Source organism: Anastrepha ludens, chromosome 3, assembly GCF_028408465.1.
Source record: "Anastrepha ludens isolate Willacy chromosome 3, idAnaLude1.1, whole genome shotgun sequence".
Classification (NCBI taxonomy): domain Eukaryota; kingdom Metazoa; phylum Arthropoda; class Insecta; order Diptera; family Tephritidae; genus Anastrepha; species Anastrepha ludens.
The window spans coordinates 43,619,683-43,639,711 of NC_071499.1; the positions used below are offsets into that span (position 1 = coordinate 43,619,683).

General features: G+C 37.6%; 1 protein-coding gene across 1 annotated transcript; it reads left to right on the top strand.

Moving 5' to 3' along the window:
• Nucleotides 1-5,775: 5,775 nt before the first annotated feature.
• LOC128857466 (insulin-like growth factor-binding protein complex acid labile subunit) lies at nucleotides 5,776-15,958 on the top strand. The gene is made up of 2 exons (XM_054093222.1): nucleotides 5,776-5,892; nucleotides 14,795-15,958. Exons 1-2 carry the CDS (start codon nucleotides 5,776-5,778, stop codon nucleotides 15,956-15,958), a joined length of 1,281 nt encoding a protein of 426 aa, XP_053949197.1.
• The last annotated feature ends 4,071 nt before the right edge of the window (nucleotides 15,959-20,029 follow it).

The window sequence follows — 20,029 nt, forward strand, 5'->3', positions numbered from 1 at the left end:
CTTAAACTTTCCGACTCTTATTTTTTCCTGCACCGAAGTCTATGCACAAATTATTGTGAGCGGCTCTGAGACTGTCTGCTTGTCATGACCTGGGTCGTGCACAGCAGCTGATGAAACTAAAAATCTGAGGAACACTATCCATAACGAGAATGCGTATTCAGTTGTTTGATGCTCGTGTTGATGCTGCAGGAAGCTTAGACCATTTGGCATTTCTTAAAGCGTTGACGTATAAACTTCAACTCATGAAAACGGAAATAAGCGCGAGTTGGTCTTTGCTCCAAGCTCGAAGCCACCGATTTTCCTTCCAGGAATGCCACTTGCAGCACACACACACAAATATATGTATTGTAGTACAAGTATAGTACATTTGCGCATTTCATATAGAAAAAAAAAATCACCTTTCTCTTAGCTACCTTCGAGTTGCAATTGAACGTTACGATTTCACCTGCTTGCTGGAATATGCAGTGCCCTGCAAGGCTAATTACCTGGATTTAGACATATAGCCCTACGAGTAGCCTAACAAAAGCACAATCAAGAGCTCTACTCTCCAAATGACTGGCCAGGTATTTCACATGCACTCCTATCGAAAGCAGTCTTGCTTCGACCAACTGACCAACTGGCATTTTGTTGGTACTCGATTTGTATTGCCCTTGTGGCCAATTTACCGCATTTTTTGTTGCTATTACAAATTTTTCATTGCTTTTATTTTCAAACAATTTGGCTTCTCGCTCATTTCTTCTCCTTCCCTAACCTTATTTTAAATGTACGAGTGCACCGCGGCGCAGCTGCTTGTGTGTTAAGGTAGCTTTTCTCCATTCACCTCCATCTTTCGCTAGCTCTCACCTTTCTCTTCTCTAAGCCCTCTACTTTATTCTTCCGCTTTCCGCTTTTATTTTTCCATTGTGATTTTTTAATGTAGCTAAAATGTTAATCCTTTAAGTTCACATTAGGCAGCTAATAAAAGCTTACAGCTTGTTTCAGAGTGCGACGTGGACGAAAATTGCAATTTGCTACGTTCAAATGGAACCCGGTGAGCTTCTTGTTTAGCATTTTTTCTTTCTCCATTTTTGTTCGTTTATTTTGGTTTTATTTTTTTAGGAAATCAACAAAACAAATTTCTAAATACCGGCGAGCAGAGTATGTGGAGTGCCGCATGAGCGTCCATTGTTTGGCCGAATGCAGCTGACCTTATGTGCTAATTTGGTAGCTCTGCACAGGTGATGGTCAAGTCTTATTGCCTTAATGCTTTTGTAATTAGACATGTTTTAACTGAAGGAAAAAGCTCAGCTTAAGAAAAGTTGGGTAGGAACTTTAATCAACGAACGTTAAGTTTGTGAAATGTGAGCTTATAATTTGTGCACACGGCTGTAGTTCTAAGAGGTAATCAGTCAGCAGTGATTGTAACTCATTGTTGATTCTCGCAACCCTTGTTTTATGCATTTTTTTACTACTGACCTGGTTGTCTGGCGCAATCCGTTTTTCTCGCAATTCCGATGGTTAGAGCTACAAACCGTTACCAAAATATTTCAATTGATACCAAAATCTCCATTTTGGTCAACACTGGAAGCGTTTCGTACAAAAGCAGGTCATGGATAGTAAAAATTGAGCAGAAGCTAGAATTTTGCTATGTAAGCACCTTTGACTTGGATTAGTAAAAGTTGTTAGTAAAGGGCTGTTAAGTTTCAAGAGCCGGTGTTGATTTTGAATAAAATACAATTTTTTTAAGAAATTCTTATCATTCTCCTTTATTATGATAATATTGGTATAGTTCAATTATGTATGGAACAAAATATAGCCAAATGGCCGCCATGGTCTCGGTGGCACACCTCCAAAGACTACCAAATGCAAATAGTTCCTTATCTAAAGGCTGGTTAAATTTTAAAGGCCGCTGTTGATTTTGATTAAAATATAATTTTTTTGGGAAATTATTATCACTTCTCTTTATTATGATAATATTGGTATAGCTCAGTTATATATAGATCAAAATATTTGCGAAAGGGCCGCCGCCGGCGGCACACCTCCATCCGATGGTCCAAATTTTCAATGACGCTGAGGCATAATTGAGATTCTATGCCGAATTATCTCATCCTTTAGCTCTTGAATTGTTGCTGGCTTATCGCCGTACATCTTTTCATTCAAATAACCCCAAAGAAAGAAGTCCAACGGTGTCGTTGACGGTTAGGTGTGGTTCACATGCAACATCGGCCCTTGAAATTTAACCACCCTTTATAAGCAAACTCCTCGCACAAATACACCAACTTTGCATATAACGTATTTTTTTGAATCACCATAATCTCATAGCTATTAAAGGTAGATCGACTGAGTATGTCACACGGAGCCTTTGCATGGTGGCCTGCATTAAACAAACAGTCCAAAGGTAGGCGGCTAACAAGCGTACAATTCGCAGCCTGCGCAGTAACAACCGCAGCTATGAAATCGTGTCCAGCAGAGGCACTTAATGTCGTGCTGTACCTGCTAATTGCAACGAATACTGCCTTCAGAATAAAAGAAAGTGGTTTTCGGAATGATTGAATATAAGGTCATAGTGTTATCTTAGACAGTCTAAGACTTACTAGCAACTCATCAGACTTTACCTTCGCTACCCTAAACTGTAGATTAGAGTTTAAGGTGAAGTTTGTCGCGCGAAAGGAATGGAATTTCAATTCAGTAGTCAAAAACAATACAACTTCACTTTACACTGACGGACCCGAGATGGACTGTGGCGTCGGCGACGGTGTATATTCGAAAGATCTCGAAACTTCCAAGTCTTTTCGCCTAGGGAATCGGAATCGTACCTTTCAATCAGAACTTCTCAGGATAAAGGAAGCTTGCAGGATAATTAGATATCTTCCACAACAACTACCATATAGGAACTATGTAGCTATGCAGCCATCTTAGCATTGAAGTCAGCTATAAGAAATAAAAATTCGTCAGACAATGCAAACAACAACTTCATGCTTTAGGGCACACAAGAGACATTCATCTGGGTACTCGGCCATAGGAACATACAGGTAAATGAGCAAGCTTATGAACTGGTAAGGCAAGGGGCATCCTCTAACGAATTTGAAGCGTTAGAAACAAGCTGTGACCAAGGCGTGCGCAAAAAGGGGCTCTTCTCGCTATTCCAGAACCAGGACGCTGACAGATAAACTAACACAGATACCTGTAAAATAACTAAACAAACGTGGTCCATTTCCAACAAATCCAGAACTGCCACGTGCAGACATATTCAGAATTACGTCAACAATAGCCGGTTACTTGCCTTTGGAAGACTATGCCGGGAAGACGGGGTGGGCATGCAACAATAAATGTAGAAGCTGCAATCAAGAAGAATCTAAGGAAACAGTCTTTCACTATCTGTGTGAGTGCTCAAGGCTGGGAGCTCTGCGACACTGAATGCTGGAGGAATTCTCGATGGCCAACTTCAAAGAAGTTGCAGAAAAGAAAACAGATGACATAGACAGAATCATAGTCAAATCAAGATTGTCCACCTAATAAAAAGCAGAGGTTCTACAGGTGGTGTATCAAAATGGCTTCTTTTGTGCCAATTGGGTCTAGGCTGAGTCATTCAGACAACACCTCCACCACCACCATTAAAGGTAGAAAGCTCTATCTGAATGTACAAATGCACGGTGGTTCCTTAGTAGATAGTTTTCAGTTTAGTCATTATTTTAACGATGACAACTTTTACTCGCTTCATAGCTTCACAGAAAATCAGTATCATGAGCCACTTTGGGAAATATGGTAAACTTATTTCCAAAGTCAGTGGCAGCTTCTATAGGCTAAAAGGGACTTTTATTGAAAATTAGTCAAAATCATCTTTTCTGTAAGTATTTTATATTGTATTTATGTTTGTATTTAAAAACGAAAAAAGGATGAAAAGTCATCGTGTAAATTGGCTCATAGTCTCTGAGACAAAAATGCACCTCGTCCGATGACGACCGAACTCTCGAAAAAATTCACGCGGCTAGAAATTCGATAATAGTTTTTTATTATTTTTCACCTGTTCGGCAATAAAGAAAATATGCTCGAAATACGAAACCTTGTTGAATAACTTACCAGCGGAAAGTCAAGATTAACTTTAACAGCTGCTGAAACATTACAATTTGAAAACCTGTTATAAGTTTCAGGTCATGATTTACAAGAGTGGTTTCGTATATATTATATGTATATATTAGGCCGGGTCGATTTGTGGGGAGGCAAAAAAATCGCCCATTGCTCTGTGAAAATCATATTCTACGGATCAAAATAAGAAACTTTGCCGAAGGAACCATACCTCTAAAACGAATTCTGATGTCCCCCAATTTGGGTCGAACTTTTTGGTTTCTTTCCTATAACTCACTTAAATAAATTTTTTCATTAACATGTGTTCTGACTAAATAAATTTCTTAAGAGAAAAAATAGATATTATTATAAATAAATAATAAATATTATTATAAATAAATAAAAATAAAGAAAAAACGTAGCCATTTAGCTGATTTTTTCATGTGAAGGCCAAAAATGGTGATATTTTTAAATTGGGGGACATCAGAATTCGTTTTAATTGGTTTCTTCGCCAAAGTGTCTTATTTTGATCCCTAGAATACGATTTTCACAGAGCAATGACCGATTTTTAAATCGGACCGCCCTAGTATAAATACACATTTTTTTTGTTTTTTGTTCTTGATACTTCGGCTTGGAGAAATTTTTTATAGAGCTAAATAAAGTTCGCGACAAAAGTACATCCGGACATATTATATTTTTCACTGATATGAACATTTTTTTAGAACAAAAACGTATCGAAATCCAACTTTATCCCAGATATTTAAGTTTGAACAATTTGAATTTCGTGCGTACGCAAAATTTTTAAAATTTAAATAAGCCATATTTCACTCGAAAAGGAAAATTGCGGTTTTAAGTAAATAGTTTTAATTAAATGAGCAATCATTTAAAGTCTGCATGGCAAACGAGACGACGCACGCAACCGAGGCAACGGCATAATCCCTGAATTGTGTGCAACAAAGTGTCGTTAATTAAATCTCTGCTGCCTCGTCTCGCTCGCCGTCGACCGCTGCACTCAGCACTCCCTTTACGACACATACTAACAATAGATGCCGTAGTTGTTGTTGTTAATGTTTTTTAACATTTTTCTCCATTGTTTTTCTGCGGAATTTATACAAAAAAATGTTCTATGTTTCAGCTTTTTTCGTTTGCCTTTTGTTGGTTGCAGTTGCCACTACTACTTGCAACTTCCCTGCATTGCGTGCAAACCAAAAATTACTCGAACACATTGTTGCTTCATAAAAACGATGAAGTGGTGGCCAACCGTCCGAGATGTAATTATGAAAATCCTCTTGCGAATTCTCATATTATTCAATCTGCCTCTATTTTCTCGGATTCCCTCATTACATACAAACATATATCTTATTTCGTTTTTGCTACCTCAATTTTTTTCTTAAATTACATACATATAACTTTTTTCTTTTTCACTGCATTGCAGGAAACCAACGTTTCGTTAACTCAAGATTCCCAACAGCAGCAGAAGCGCTAGCAGAGAACGGGCAGAGTGCAAATAGGAAAAGGGCGCTGATAGCAGAAATTGTATTCGAGGTCCCTCAGTGGTTGTAAGCAGCGTGTTGGTGAAATCAGTTTACTGGCTGCCTACAAGTACACAAACATACTAGCAAATATCTATACATATATAGTAATTCCGCTGTTGCTACTCACTCGTGTATACTCGTATAGTCGTGCTGCAGCACGTGCCGGCGCGCCATTCCGTGCTCAACACACCGTGAAATGTGCAATTCTTGGCTCCTCATAATTGCGATTACACTGGAATGCTTATGGAATTCGCAGCTGTCCGAAACATCGAAATCATGCCCAGCCGAGTGCATCTGCTTATCACAGACACAAGTAAGTTGAGGGCGGAAAAAGAAACAAAAAAAAACAAAAAAAAACAAAAAAAAACCGAAAAAAAACAGAAAATAGGGACAGCAAACAGAGGTGCCGGGAACCGATGTATGTAGAGGCTGGCAAATCTCTTTCATGCTAAGGAAATTTACTTATTTTTTTACACTTTATACAGCTTTATAAGTCCCATGATAATAACTTTGAAATCAAACATAATTTTATAATCTAATATATATTTTAGAGGTTGACATTAAAGCGATTCCATGTCTAGTGATCCAAGTATTTCGCACATTGTGGTAAATTCTCTGAAAAACTGTTTTATTTGTAGACTTGAAGAAGGATGAGAGAGTCTGTGCGGACATAGATACCTCCGGTTTTCACCGACGAATGCAAGAGGGAATCTAGACTGTGAGCGAGGGTTTACATAACAAACGGGTTAAATCAATTGATTTTCAGTGGATTTTCTGCTCGTATGTTAAACGTTCCATAAATTCACCTCCTGCACCAGCTGGGACTTGTGCAAGTGCAGGCTAAGATCTCTTCTCAAAAGTTTCATGTAGTGCGCAACTTCGGGCCGAGTAGTAAGAAATGAATGAATAAATTCAGTCTTATTACGGCTATGGCTTCCCCGATTTGCCCGATAAAATAGAATTGAACGGGACACAAATTTTTCCATCGTACTGCCGGATTTTAGAGGTGAAGCAAATTTGTATTGGAAGTACAAAATATAAATAGGAATAAAATGATATGCCAACAACAACTAATTAACTTTTAGGCGATGAAAAATATAGCGCAAAACACAATCACCGCAAATAAAGACAGCAAGCAAACTGAGCACAGCAACAACTGAAAAAAATAGTTGAGAGCTGTGAGTAGGAAGGAGCCAAGAACCATAAAACTAATAAAAATTACAATAACAACAAAGAGGCAGTGAGAATTTTCTGAAAATGGCAGGAATGGCATCGCAGCCGCTGGAGTGGTGTCAACGGCAGGCAGTAACATGCCACAACAGTAAATTCATAATCGCAGACATCCAGAACAGAAGTGGCAAGCACAAAAATAGAGGAGAAATAAAATTGAAAAATACGAAACGGCAAAATGACAAAACGACAAAACGAAATTTAAAAGGCAAAAACAATAGTAAATAGATATTTCGAAAAAAAGATGACCAACAAGAAAAAGTGCAAAGAGAGTAGAAAAGAAATTAAAGAAAATCTGGCAGCAGTCGAAAAGCGCATAAAACATGAAAAAATGTATAGTGGTCGATTTTCTGCGATTCTGCGATTCTGCGATGTTATTTACCCATACAAAGTGGCGCAAAATTAGTCATCCATTTTTTTTTTTACTTCTTGTCTAAATAAACAAAATGACTTTAAGTGATGGTTGATTTATTTTGGTTCTGATTAGCATCCGAGAAATACGCGGCTCCTTTGAAAAGTACATTCCACGTCAGAGAGATGGCACGTATTGAGGTTATATTTAGTTAGTAGCATCTCTTGGAAGAACATACACCAAGTTTCAGCCAGATCGGTATATTTCTTTGTGCTTGCAATACCTTTGAATCGAAGAAGTCGAGTGATTTTTCTTTTCCTTAACGACAACGCATCAGCTCCCGCCTCAGCAGTTGTATAAGGTGAAGTCCAAAATAAAAAAGGCTTAACGTCATAAAAATGTTTTTGATAGCGCCATCTTTTTATATGAGTTAGCGCATTGGGAGCTACATGCCTAGCTGACTGCCAGCGAAAGCTTGGTGACATTCCGTTTAGTGGAAGGGAAGTTATTGCGTCTAAAGTGTCGGTAAAACTTTTACCGAAAGATTTGAATTGATGAAAAAAGTTTATGGCAATGATTGTCTATCTCGTGCCAGAGTTCATGAGGGGTTACACATTTCAGAGATGGTTGTGAGGACATAAATGACAATGAACATACGACCGCCCAAAATCAATAATCTCCGAAAACTCCATCGTAAATTTATCAAAAATGAACCCAAATCATGGTTGAAATTCATGGAATCGGATATGAGTATCTCCACAACATCGATTTATCGCATTTAACTGATCATTTGGGCTTACGAAAGATCTATGCATACTTCATTCCGCACAAGTTAACTGAGGACCAAAAATTGCTCAGAATTCAAAATTTGAAAAACCTCATTAAAGAAGCGAGAAAGACAAGAACTTTCATTACAACATTGTAACGGGTGATGAAACGTGGAGTTTCTAACAAAAACCTGAAACTAAGAGTCAAAGTGCCGAATGGAAGTCCCCACATGAGCCACCAGCCAAAAAATTGCGTTTGGAGAAGTCAAAAATTAAGTCGATGCTCATTTGTTTTACGATTCCAAGGGAGCTGTCCACAAGGAGTTCGTGCCAATGGGTCAAACCGTCAATGCGATTTTCTATCTTGGCGTTTTGAAACGTTTGTTGCATCGCATGCGTCGAATTCGCCCTGAACACCGCGAAGGAGGAAGCTGGCGCTAATTGCATGATAATGCACCATCTCATCGACCAACTCTTTTGACTGATTTTTTGACGAGAAATCGCATTTTAACCATCAATTACGCACCGTAGTTGGCTGATATGGCTCTTGTGACTTCTAACTATTCGAAAAATTGCATTTGGCGATGAAAGGAAAACGTTTTGTGTCCGTAGAGGCCATTCAAAAGGTTTTTACCGAGATCCTGAAGGACATTCCGGTCAATGACCTGAAACACTCTTTCGAAAAGCATTTATATCGCGCAAAATAGTGTATCGAGGCCAGAGGGGAGGGACTATTTAAGCTCAGTCTTTTTTATTTTGGACTTTACCTTTAGTTGCAAAATTAATGGAAATAGGGTTCCAACTCGTTTCGCATTCCCCCTATTCTCCAACATTGACTCTCTCGGTTCCCTCGGACTACTATTGGTTCCCAAAGTTGAATACATGGCTGGCGGGAAAAAGATTTTATTCAAACGAGGAGATGAGTGCAGCAACTAACGGCTATTTTTCAGACTTAGACAAATCCTATTAATCTTAAAGGATCCACAAATTAGAACAGCGTTGGACAAAGTGCGTAAGTCTAAAAGAAGACTAGGTTGAATATTAAAAAAAGGTTTTCCCCAAACGATTAAGTAGTTTTTATTTGTGTACGACGGAGTCGTAGCGCTGCAGCTGCGTATTTCATATAAGATTGTGGCAAGTATTCTCAAATTAAAATTCTGCATTATGCCGCAAAAACATTGAAAGTTATGCTGATAGCCTTAGGTGACCAGGTCTTCTCGAGAAGAAATATTTACAAATCATAGAGCCAAATTTCGGAGAAGCGGAGAAAGTCTTGCAAGAATGAATAGAGTCAAGGAGTTGATGATCAAAATCGTCGATTTGCTATCTCTTCTATTGATTTTCCATTTATGAAAAAAAGTCGGTCATAAAAATTTCTTACATCTGGAGAACCCATCCACCAATCAAAGCAAGTGACACTGGTGGAATCAAAGGCAATTAAATTTGTTATTTTTCGTTTATGGACACTTTTCTTAAAAAATAAACGTCTTCAAAATATCTTCTGTAGATGTAAAAATTCAAATATGTTTTTTTTGCAAATGAATAAAAATTTTCGATGTTATTTTTCGTTTATGGACGATAATTTCCTGTTATTTTTCGTTTATGGACACTTTTCTTAAAAAATAAACGTCTTCAAAATATCTTCTGTAGATGTAAAAATTCAAATATGTTTTTTTTGCAAATGAATAAAAATTTTCGATTTTTATTCGAAGAGAAATAATTTTTTAATACTTTTTTATTCATTTACAAAACACTTTGAAATATAAATGAAAAAAAATTGAGATTTAATGCAAAAACCCTCCAATTGACATAAAATTTAGTTATCATCTTAAAGTCAAATATCCTGCGTTTTTTAACATTTTTATAATTTTTATTTGTTGAATTAAATTTATTTTAAATTTTTTTTTTTTTTTGTTCCAATTTTTAGAAATGTACGTTCTTTTAACATTTTTACATATTTTTTGTTGAATTAAAAAAACTTTAAAAACATGTTTTTTAGGGAACATTTTTTTTTTTGTTATTATCTTAAAGTCGAATCTCCTACGTTTTTTTAACATTTTTATGCATTTTTCTTTTTTTGTTGTATTAAATATATTTTAAAAACTTTTTTTTTTCGCTCAAAACTTTTGGAGAAAAAGTTATTGTTTGTCATTATCTTATCAAATACCCTGCGTTTTCGAACATTTTTATACATCTTTCTTGTTGAATTAAATATATTTTAAAAACAATTTTGTTTTATCTATTAATAATTTTTGGGAAACAAATTTGTTTGCCATTTTTAAAAGACAACTCTATAACAAGATTTTTAAAATGGCGTAAATCTCAAAACTATAAAATTTTTTCAGTTTACTTTTTTTTATACTCCTGTAGACTTGTAAACCAAATTTCAGACAAATTTAAGAGTAAATTTTAAAATACTTGGATCATTCGACATGGAATCGCTCGAATGGTTAAGATGCCAGGAGTTTCTGTTGAGTAAATCTCATTTTTAGCCGCACTAAACGCGGCTTTCACTTTAAACGACAATATTTAAAATAAACAAGAGCCTCTTCAATGAAATTGCTTACACCCACTTACTCAGCCTATATTTCTCACAGGAAATTGTTCTAAAAACTTCGTGTTTGTTATGTGGGTATAAATTCTTAGAATAGTGCTGAAAACCTATCTAATTTGTGTCCAATTTAAGACTCATTTAGTATCAATAGAAATGGCACAATATTTTCAGATATTAGCACGTATCACCCACAAGAATATAACTTTGAAAAACCTTGCCTTAACGCATAATTCGCTCGCTCATGCTTTCGTGGACTACTCCGCACGGCTAACAAAAGTGTAACCTGTCATCGCAATCATCTTTGACTTAGCACTAGAGCACTATTGATTTCACTACCATTGTAAATATGTATGTATGCATGTAAAACTCATTTGGTACACCCCTTTTTGGGCATCTATGCCACTATTTGAATGCTCGCCAGCTTTCTGCTTAATTCGCCAAGTCTACGCTGCTGTGCTAAAGTGGAAATCAAAATGCAAGAAAATTAATAAATCTTCATAGGCGTTTTTATCCAAAGCGCGCTTACAGTGATTATTTCTTCGCTTATTTTTCTATATTTATCATTTTGATTGCCTATTCGACTTTCGCGCGTTTTCTATTTTAGCTACTAAGGCGAAAAAATGCTTACTTCCGTGAATTCAATTCGACATCGGCGTATTTCATTCCATCCGCTTATTCTACTTCGCTCTAAGGTGATTGCTCTGTTTCCTTTTTTTTTGTAATCTTCTGCGTTTCATAACAATAGCTCGGCTATGGGGAGCGCACCAGCCGTCTGGCCTGAGGCTGACATTCTACTACACACACAAAAACAGGCAAATATGTATTCCACAAAATCTATGCAGCTTATAAATACTTGTACGTAAGTGCTTTTTGCGCCCTCGCGTATTATTGTATGTTTTCTATACTCCACTGAGACCTCAATACGTTCACTTACGAATTGCTGATAAAATGGAAAATTTAAGTAATTTCATTATTCCAGATTTTGTGCGCAACGCAATCCAGATCATCCCACTCGCTTAGTGGGACGCCAGTACTCAACTGCTATTGATTGTTCTTCTCGAACTCCCCAAAAAAATAAGTTAAACAAAAAAAGCTCACTTATCACCCCGCCCCTAACCGATCTCTATCTGGCAGCTCTTTGCGTCACTATATTATATGGTCAATTCCCCACTGCGAAGCCAAAGTGTGCTGCTGTGCTGCGCCTGAATGCTGATTTCGATTCGGTTTGCGGAGTAGTGCGTCGTTGCATCGCCATACACTCGGCTGTCTCATTCATTTCTTTTCTTCTCCTCAGCGTTTTCATTAGGTTTGCCATTCCATTTTTCAACAATGACGTCGCGACATGAAACTTGCAATTATTGTTATAATAAAATTGTTAGCAAAATGGCAGCGAAGTGCAAAATGTTAGCTGCTGTCGGAAAGTAACTAATGGGCGAAGATGTAAAAGGGAAATGGAATGGGTGGTTATGTAAGGAGTAAATTAAATTGCAGTTTAATGGACAGTACTTTATGCATACTAATAAAATAAAATTTAATTTAATTAAATGATTTAAATAAAATCAAATTTAAAATTAAAGTAAAACAAAATAAAAAAATAATAAAAACTAATAAAACTAAAAAATTTAATAAGATGAAAAAATAATATCAGGTTGCGCAAAATAGAAATAAAATGTCAGCCAAAAGATCCAGCGAAGAATAATTCTTGCCAACAGGCGCTATTTTGGGCTGAGTAGGCAATTGAAAAGCATCCACCCGGTCTTACTGTATGGCGCTGATTCCTGGACATTGACGAATACCAATGAACGATTATTATATGGTCCGATTTGAGTGGAAAATTCATATCAAATAAGATAGAACCACGACCTACCGACATCGACGTAGTGAAGCGCATTAAAATTCAGCGGCTGCGCTGGCTAGGTCACATTAAGTGAATGGACAGCAACGCTCCAGGAGAGAAGGTGCTCTTTTCGCACTGCACTGGTGGAACTCGCAAAAAAAGGACGTCCCCATCTACGTTGTAAAGACCAAGTTGTCGACGATCTGACCGCCCTTGTTGTTTCTAACTGGCGTCAATGCTCGCAATGCAAAGGCGATTGGCACAAAATTTTGGTAGCGGCCAAGACCGAGCATCGGTTTCAGTTGCCAGCTAAGTGAGTAAGTTTACACGGATGAACGCGCCCTGTCTTACAACGTCTCCTTCCCACTCTTCCATTGAGAGTAGATGGGTTGTAGATGTTATAGTAGCAATCGGAAGTGGAAATGCGCTGTTCACCACTCTGGGTAGCTACGGAATACCGGCTAGAACCGGCTTATTGCTGTGCTACTAGCGACATATTTTGATTGCAAATCTCCAGAGAGAAGATATAGTACATGTATTACTAAGGATGACTTGGTTGAGTTTGCACCGATATGAACCGATGATGATAAACCGTGTCAGTTCTTTTAATGTTACCGTCCTTTTCAAAGACGCTTCACTACACTACAATGGAATAGAAAGAGAGAGAGAGCTCCCAGTTTAGCTTTCTATCCAACAAAAAGCTTGCAGTGGCTCTTATTAAACAGTATCAGATCCGTTTTCTCCAGATTCGGTCCTAGTGCTCACCTATTACTCCAAAAAGATCGACTATTACTTCACCTATTGAGATATATTTGTGGAAGATCAGCCAATGTAGGGTGTTTTCCGGAGATCGCTATAACAATACGATCATCATATGTACTTATCTTTCCTCCAATATCTTCCAGTTCTTGGAGCAGGCTGTTGACTACCAGTATCCACATCAGTGTTGGTGAGATTATCCTACCCTAAGGCGAAACCCTGAGCAAAAATTTCTTGATAGATGTTACACTTAATTCTACATGTCAGAGACACTTAGCCTTAATTAAAAAGCCGAATAGGGTTAGTCAGAGATATCAAGTTTAGATGTGGCTGACTAAAACGTAGGGTCTAACGATATCTCAAAGGCCATTATGTCTTAGTTGTGTAGCTTAACTGTCACTCACCGCATGTTTATGACCTAACTTGACAGCCCTGCTCCCAAAAAGTGGCGTCAAATCCGTAAGACTATTATAGTTTTCAAATTCGTTAAACAAGAATAGTTCCTCAGTCCTTCAGGTGTGCTCTTCTTCTACTCAGCGGAAATTCCAGTTTGTGCTTTAAAATTTCTACTAAAAATCACTTGAACCGGTGGAATTAAAGATTTAGCTTTAAATAAATTCAGTGACCATCACCCGCAACTTAATGTACTACTACTCACTAAACCTGCAGCCACTTCACTCATTCATGCGTACCTAAGTTTATCAAAATTACAAGAGGAATTCTGCAATAAAAGTCAACTTAATATTCATTCAACACTAGGAAAGCCAGAAGTCAGCTGAACCTTCCGCCACCTCCCAGCTCTTAACTCATCCTATCTTTTGACTAGGCGCTGACATGCGTGTCTAATTTAATTCAATTTACTTGAATAACTTGAAAAGGAAATCAGTCAAAAATCACGCGCATTTAATGGCGCTCATGATTTGGCACTTCCCCGAACAGCTAACTACTCCAGCCATCATTACCCGCAGCCATTCGATGCAGGCAAACGCACTTCATAAAAGGTACACACACACCCACACATATTCACGCATACATCTACACAAATAATGTCATGCATTCAGCTGTGGCACAAATAGCCGCAGTTGAATGAGCGCACGCAGGGGTGCGAAAGTGGAATTATTTGCTGCTGGGAAATGACGTCGGAGGTGGGAGTGCCGCAAGTCGATTTAATTTAATTTGCAGCAATAATGGCGCATATTCAATTTACCCACGAACGCATTTAACGCCATAAAGCGTCACTAAAGCGTATAATGCAAAATGAAGCAAGATGTGAAATACGAATAATACGAAAACAAAGCGTGGAGAAATAGAAATGGCGAAAACAAAACCATAAACATAAATACGAACATTGCGAATAGGTAGATAGAAAGTCAGACGGACGAGTAGACAGACAGAGCGCCAAACATACAAACAGACGGATGGGAAGCTTCGAAATACAAACCGCGCTTGCGGCCGAGAGTGATGTTACGCATGAAACAGCCACAAGCGCGACCACTCGAGTGCCATGCCAGTTCACACCTTAGCTTGCCAAAGCAATAAGAAAAATAAGAACAACAACAAAGCTCCCTGGAGCACACTTAAACGCATTTTTGTTTTTTGTTTGGTTTATTTTTGCTTTGGTTTTTTTGTTGTGCGTTTTCTTTGCGCGTCTATTTGCACTTCGCCCTCTAATTCTCACTTTCGTTCTCTGTTTTTTTTCTTTTTCTATTCCCTTAGGTGCTGTGTAACACTGGCGGTCTGGAGCAGATTCCATTGCGGCAATTACCCTCCACCGTTGAGAATCTCGCATTAACGAAAAACAATTTTCCGATCATAAAACCAGACTCATTTGCCGGCTTGCGTGCCCTTAAGAAACTTTCATTGGACGGCAACAATATTACACGCATCAAGCAGTTCGCCTTCCGCGGTTTGCCGCGTCTCAAGGAGCTCTCCATCCAGTATACGCCACTGCAAACAGTCGCCCAATTCGCCTTCGCCGGCCTGCAAAATCTCTCCACGATACTGCTGAGTCACAATCAAATTGCGACCATCGAGGGTAATGCATTCGCGGGCACATCGAATGTCAAATTGATTTTACTGTCGAATAATCCACTCATACGCATCGATAGCTCTGCCTTCTCGAGCCTCACCAATGTTGGACACCTAATATTGCCCTCCGGCATACGCACCATCGAGCCGGATGCTTTTTTCGGCATGGACACGGTGGGGCTACTGAAACTTGCCTACATGGATTTGAAAGAGCTGTCGCCATACACTTTTCGCGGCTTAACGAATGTGCTCTTGCTGACGCTGCAAGAGTCCGATTTGGGTATTATATGCGCAGATGCTTTCACAGGTCTGGCGCAAGTGGACAAATTACAAATACTTAATAACAAAATCGATCTTATCGAAGAGTTGAACTTCACCTACACTGCGGATATTAAGTTGCTCAAGTTTCATGGCAATCATGTGCTGGAAACACCCGACCCCAATTCGATCATCATCGATGGTGTGGCACAGCTGGACTTGGTGAATAATCATTTTCCCTGTGGCTGCCACATTCACACACTACTCGATGGTCCGCTTGTCGAGGGAGCGCACAATCTCAGCGAATTCCTGCAGAAAAACTACTGCATCTCGCCATTGGATGTGAATGGTCGCGCCATGGCGGAACTGGACATCGATTCCATTGGTCGCTGTCAAGATCAACTGACTAAGGGCAATCTCGGCTCGTCCGCCTCGTCGATGGCGTTGAGCGTGAATGTGACACTACTCATCGCAGCGGCCACAATTGAACTGAAAATCTTGCGCACCATTTCGGAGCAGTTGCTGTTGCTGTGGCAGTATAGGGCGCGTGGTACGCGTGGGCGACGGCGCCGTTGGCATCTTGTCGGCAGATGAATCCATGGTAGTGGTGGCGGTGGCACCGTGCTGAGTAGCTATCTTTTTAGTGATATACAAAGTTATATTTAAGTAAAGTAATTATTGCAAATTTTATTATGCATCAATTTGCGGCGAGTTGATGATAAATAATGTAAGTACTAAGATTTATTGTTTAAGTAGCGGTGCATACGGTGGCGTCTAGCACGAAACAACTAATTAATTAATTGCTAAGCTTAAGGTGAACTCCATAACTATTAATTATCACAAATTGTCCAATTAAATTACGTATTTATATGAAAAACTTTGGCTAGTTTACTACTCTCTCAGATGAAGTCATTTAAATTCTTCCACTTTATAATTTTAAAAAACATATTTTATAAATTGGTTGGAGCAGACATCGAGCTTTCTAAAGTTAAAAAAAGGGTTTTGGAATTATTGCACAGCCATGGCCTATTCTTATGTATTTCTATGCCCTTCGTGCGCGATTCTCAAAGGCATGGCGTTTTTTTTATGGCTGCACAGTTTTTTAAATATTGATGGATTTGATTGAAGCTTCTAGCTCGGAAACTTTTTTGATCGCTAATTATGAAACTGATATGGCATTTTTAAAATTCAAAAAGATGGATCCATCCAGCCAGCCGGATATTTACGAAATTTGGTGTACGGGTTTTTATTCAATCGATGATTACAAGCCTGATGCCATATTTTTCATATTCATTTAAGCAAAATTATTGGGTTTTAATGAAATTTGGTATCTGGTTTTTTTTTTTTTGTTTTTTTGGGTCACTAATTACCAAAGTGATGGCAGATTATTTCAAATCCAACATGGCGAATCCAATATAGCGGGTGATTTTTACAAAGTGGTCGGATTTTAATGAAATTTTGTACCTGCGTTTTTTTTTCTTCTTTGTAATTAGAAATTTGGTATCTGGGTTAGTTTGTGAGTCACTGGTTAAAAAAAATTGTTGAATTTTAATGAAATTTAGTATCTGCGTGTTTTTTTTTTTTTTGTGCGTCTCTAACTAAAAAAAATTTTTGAATTTTCACAAAATTTGTTATGTGGCTTTTGTTAGATTGCTGATTAATAGTCTGGCCTCAGATTTTTAAAATTCAAAATGGAAAATCCAAAATAGATTTCAATTAAACTAGGCATTTATAATTTTCTGTGGTGTATTTTAGACTTTAAGTTAGATGAAGTTTTTGTTTTTTGTTCGTTGACAGAATAGAGGGTCTACCAATAAGATACAGACGGCTTTTTGTTTTTAATTCCAGCTTTTCACGCTTTTTCTTGACATGCGCCTTCCAACGCAGTTTAGCGTCAAGGGTTCTTGAAAGATATTTTGCCTCGTTGAAGTCCGGTATATATACGCTGTTTATGTAAACTGGCTTGTAAATTGTTTTTTGCCGGACGAATGCAATGTTCGGTGCACATTTTTTTTTTTTTTTGAATTATTTAGTTTGATACCCCATTTTTTGGCCCTTGCATTTGCCCATTCTATTGCAAAATTCACCGCTGATTGCAATTGTCGTCATCGTAGTCTCGATTAATTCTCCAACTGCTAGGATCAGCAAAGGTTGCGGTAACGTGTTGCTCGCGAGCCGATACGTCATGCGTATACAAGCAGTATAGGAGAGGGTATTGGATGCTTCCTTGAGGTACCCCTGCGCTTGCTTTTTGCAGTGAAGAGTAGGCGTTGTCAAGTGTGACACGAAAGTATCTACCATAAAGGTAGGAAGAAAGGATTTCGCAATGGCTCAATTTTAGTTTGTGGAGTAAGCCCGTATGCCAAACTTTGTCAAACACCTGCGAGACGTCAAGGAACACAAGGTTTCTTATGTGCAATTATCGGACGAATCTTTTCAGCAACAGTTTTTCGAAAAGTTTTGAATTTACAGGCAGCAGACTTATTCGCCTATAAGATGAAACCATAATCTGAGGTTTCCCTGGCTTGGGTATGACAGTAATCTGCCATAAGTAATCTTCCATTGAATGGGAAAGTATTCTTTCTTAATCACCGCATTAAATACAAAAGTAATGAACTTGTAGTCACATGGGGGCTATTTATTTAACACTTTATTTGTTATTGTGTCCCATTCTGGAACTTTATTTGCATAGAGGACTTTACTCACTGTACACTTAATCTCTTCCCAGGTGGGTTGTGGTATCGGTAAATCCATTTGTAACAGGGCCGCGAGAAATTTGTGTACTAGCTGTAAATTTGTGTAGCTCTTCCGTATTTTTACATGTTTCTCGTTGCCATCTGCAATGGATAGTCCGTCGCTTGCGTTGGTGACAAATTTGATAAGTGCTCGTGAAAATCAAAGTTATTTACTTATTTTAATGCGACTTTCAGTTGTTTATTGGACTAATTTATTAAAACACTCGGCGCTGGTTCATATTTTACACGGTGCTACAAAATAAAAAAAATCGAAAGAACTCTTCAAGTGATACAGTGCAAGTTTTGGGTTAAGACCAGTACAACACAAAACTGTGTTTAGAAAATTCGAAACACCCTTAAATTTTTTATTTGTTGTTAAAAAACCGATTTATGGTGTTTTTGATGAAGTAAAAATACATAACTAACCCATTTTTCAACCGATTTTTTATTTCAATATGGTCTTGGAAAGGTTAGTGTATGTGCGTTATGAATGAATATAATTCTAAGATTGAACGATTGACGTTCAAAAGAAATTTTCAATAACAAGCTCTGATTTGTGCAATTTTTCTACGTTTTTTTCAATGTGATGCAATTTTTTGGCTACTATTCCCCAACGGGCACCACAAATATTTATATACATATTTTTAAACTCCAATAAAATGTGCTCGAAATAAGCTATTTTTCAGTTTTTTCCACATTTTAAAAATCCAGTTGAACCGAGACTGCGAGAGAATACCGCATGACCGATAGTGCTTTACTGCTCATTGTGGCTAATTTTGAAAGACAGCAATAAGTATACATAACTATGAATACATCTAACATATCAAAACTCATTATAATCCAAGCTTACCTAATCCAAACTGACCAACCGAAGCTTGCATGACACAGCAGAACCGTTTGAAATTTGCTGGCTGCATGTACAATTTAATGAGCGTGAAAAATCATCACTCTTGAATGATCAAGACCTATTTTTAACAGTATTTTATGTTCAAATTAGCCACTCTTGTATTACATGGAAAAAACTTAGCTTAGGTTGCGTTAGATTCGTTCAGGTTAATGAGGTTTGATTAGGTTGATTTCAGTTACGAATTTCTTATAAGGTTATGTTATTTTGTGTTACGCTAGGTAAAGATACGTTAAGTTTATTTGTAGATGTTTTGATCAAGTACATATAGAAGTACAATGCAATCGGTTGAATTGTGTTACGTAGGATTATACAATATATTAAGTGAAGTGAGATTAGCATAAGTTATTCAAGGTTACGTCGAGTTTAAATAGGTTGGCATTGCAAACTAATCAAAATGACTTGCAATGCAGAAAAGCAGCACAATGGGTTCGATTGTCTCACATTGTGTTCGGTTGGATTGATTTCGATAAAGTTAGGTTAGATGAGGTTTAGTTAGGTAATACTACGTCCGGGTAAGTCAGAAAATTGCAGAAGTAAGTCAGCAAATTCCGTTATTTTGCATAATTTTTTTTTTTTTTGACGTTATAATATTCTTCTACGGTCTCTGTTCAACTCGAGAATGTTCTGTTTTTATGATATTTTATTTCTACAAAAAACGTTCTTCACTTGGAAAATTTCTTATCAATTTTGATGAAATAATGCTTGCTAGATTCCGAATGGACACTTAATTATACACGTATTTCCCGAATAATAACGCAGAACCGCATTAAATTTGCAAATATGAAAATAGTGAACAAAACTTTCAGCTTACTGATTTTTGTGTTTTACAAAAAAAATCCGTTACTTCGACACATTTTGATCGATTTTTGAAATCAAATGCTTTTTACATTCGGAATAGACACAGCTATAAGACTTTCTACTAATAAATAAACCTTTCATTTCAATATTATCGACAACTTCTCGTTAAACTCGCAAAAATTGGAAAAATTGACTACAATTACGTTTTGTGTTGAAAAATCAGTG